The 2,428-nt window shown below is 43.7% G+C and overlaps 1 protein-coding gene across 1 annotated transcript; it reads left to right on the plus strand.

Moving 5' to 3' along the window:
• The first annotated feature begins 776 nt into the window (after window positions 1–776).
• Window positions 777–1,730, plus strand: LOC132325856 (taste receptor type 2 member 9-like). Its single transcript, XM_059843410.1, has one exon. It carries the CDS (start codon window positions 777–779, stop codon window positions 1,728–1,730), a length of 954 nt encoding a protein of 317 aa, XP_059699393.1.
• The last annotated feature ends 698 nt before the right edge of the window (window positions 1,731–2,428 follow it).

Here is a 2,428-nt window from a genome sequence, read left to right on the forward strand (position 1 = left end):
CATTCAGGGCATTGTTCAGGTACAACTGGAAAATTTTATTGCATACTAAAATGTAACCTGAAATGTTGTCAACACGGAGCTCAAGGCCAGTAAAACAAGATACAGGACAGATCCATTTGATCTTAAAAGCAATTTAATATTTATTTTAGTCCTGTATAATTCAAACTGGAAATAGTGTCTAAAATCAGAGGGCTGCAAAGATATTTCCCTGAAAGTAGAAATATCTACATATTGTCTTGACATGTAGTGAGCTCAGACTGGTAGGAAGAGAAAAGACACAAAGGACAGAGCAGATCACTATGAATGTTTTTCAGAATAGGATTCCCTGACTTGATCACTCATCTCACTGCCCGGGCTGTGCTTTGCTCAGTGCAAACCCCATTCTGAGTAATCATCATAGTTAGAAACAGGACAGAAGAGCCCAGATCCTGAAGCCAGACACTGATCAAACAGGGAACACTCTCAAAATCACAACACTCTCAACCTCAGAAAAAACATCTCCACTGATTGTGTCAACCAGCACAGCCCCCCTGAACCAACATTCAAATAGTCAAGAGTGACACTGGCCCCAGGTAAGGGGATACCCAGCACATTTACATCCCTGCACCTGCCCTGCTGCCCAGAGCGGCAGCACCAAAATCCCCCCCAGCAGCAGCAGCAGCTCTATAAAGCTCCTCTTGCCATCCCTGACACTCCACCAGCAGCAGCCACTGACCTGCCTCAGGCTCTGCTGCCACAGCCCCTGGCCAGCACAGCTCTGCTCCTCAGCTTGCACCATGGAAGCTTGTCGCTCTTCACAGCAAACCAATGTCACTTCATACAGGGCCACAGCTGTGGCCATCATCACCCTGGAGGCATTTGCAGGCATGTGGATAAATGCCTTCCTCGTTTGTGTGCTTTGCATTGCCTGGGTGAAAAAGAAAACCCTGAACTCTAATGAGAAGATCTTGCTGCTGCTAGGATGCTCCAGGGTTTGGTGTTTGTGCTTCACATGGATATCCCACTTCCTTTCAAAAATTTATCCCAAATACCTTTATTTTCACCATATACTTCAACTACTTGCAACTATTCAAACCTTTTTTAATTATTCCAACCTGTGGATCTCAGCCTGTCTTTGTGGTTTCTACTGCATAAAAATTGCCAATTTCAGGAACAGCTTCTTCATCTACCTGAAAGTAAAAATTGACAGGATGGTGCCCTGGCTCTTGTTGGGATCAGGGATTTTAGCCTTGGCTATCAGCATTGTTATCTATGACCTCATGGAAACTGTGCAGAATAGCAATCACACGTTCACCTGCCAAGAAAATTTTTGGGAAGCAAGAATCCCAATGGATAAACATCTTTTCTCATCTATTTTTCATGCTGGCTTTGGATATGCTGCTTCATTCATGGTAGTCATCCTTGCTGCTGTTTTCCTTCTCTTTTCTCTCTGGAGACACAAACGCACGATGCAGACAAACTCCATGAAGGACCTCAGCGTGGATGCCCACATCAGAGCCATGAAATCTGTCCTCTCCTTCTTAGTGATGTACAGCATCAACTTTGTATGTTTGGTCTTGACAATAATTTATGCCACGAAGAAAGAAAATATCATGACACTCCTTATATCCATATATCTGTGTGCTTTTCCAGGTGTTCATTCCCTTATTCTCATTTTCAGCAATCCCAAGCTGGAAAAGGCACTGCTGAAGATTCTCTCCTGTGTGAAATGTGAGTTTTTCATGAAGTAAGAACTGTGATAGAAGCTGGAGTCCATGCAAAATGCTGATGTTTTACTGTAGAAAACAAGTAATTTAATTTCTGATGCAGCTCTCCAGGCAGTGTAGATGATAATGATGTTGACTCTTGAACATCCAAGTTAAGAAAACTTCATTTGTATCTTTTGAGCTAAATTATTGTGAGCTAAATACATTATTATTGTATTTAGATTTAGCTACATCTTTGAGATATTTTTTTGTTATTAACAAAGTCAATTAGCCCTAATGGTAGGAATGATGCCTAAGCCCCTGTGTGGTGAAGGGATTAATGTGGGCATAAGAGTCTGCTGGTGGGGTGATGGATCATCAGGCTGAGCCCCTTTACCTCTGCCTGAGCTCAGCAGAAGAGGGAGTGATGCTAATTAAGTGTTCATCCCCTGCCCAAGACTCACAGCCTTTTGCAATCACACCCCTGGGTATCCCCCATCTCCATAGCAGCTGGCTGCCCACCACCATTTACCATGGCAGCAAGAAGGTATTTTGACTGCAGCCTCACCTGCATTTCTCCCAAAAGTATCGATTTGCCATTTCAAATCCTCCCTGGCAGAGGATGACAATATGACCCCACTGTGCACACAGGACAACTGGATTGCTTTGCTCTCCTCCCCAAAGCAGGAACACCTCTTTGTAATGATTTGCTCTTCCAAATGTGTCAGATGGTACCCTGGTGA

This window comes from Haemorhous mexicanus, chromosome 3, assembly GCF_027477595.1.
Source record: "Haemorhous mexicanus isolate bHaeMex1 chromosome 3, bHaeMex1.pri, whole genome shotgun sequence".
Lineage (NCBI taxonomy): Eukaryota > Metazoa > Chordata > Aves > Passeriformes > Fringillidae > Haemorhous > Haemorhous mexicanus.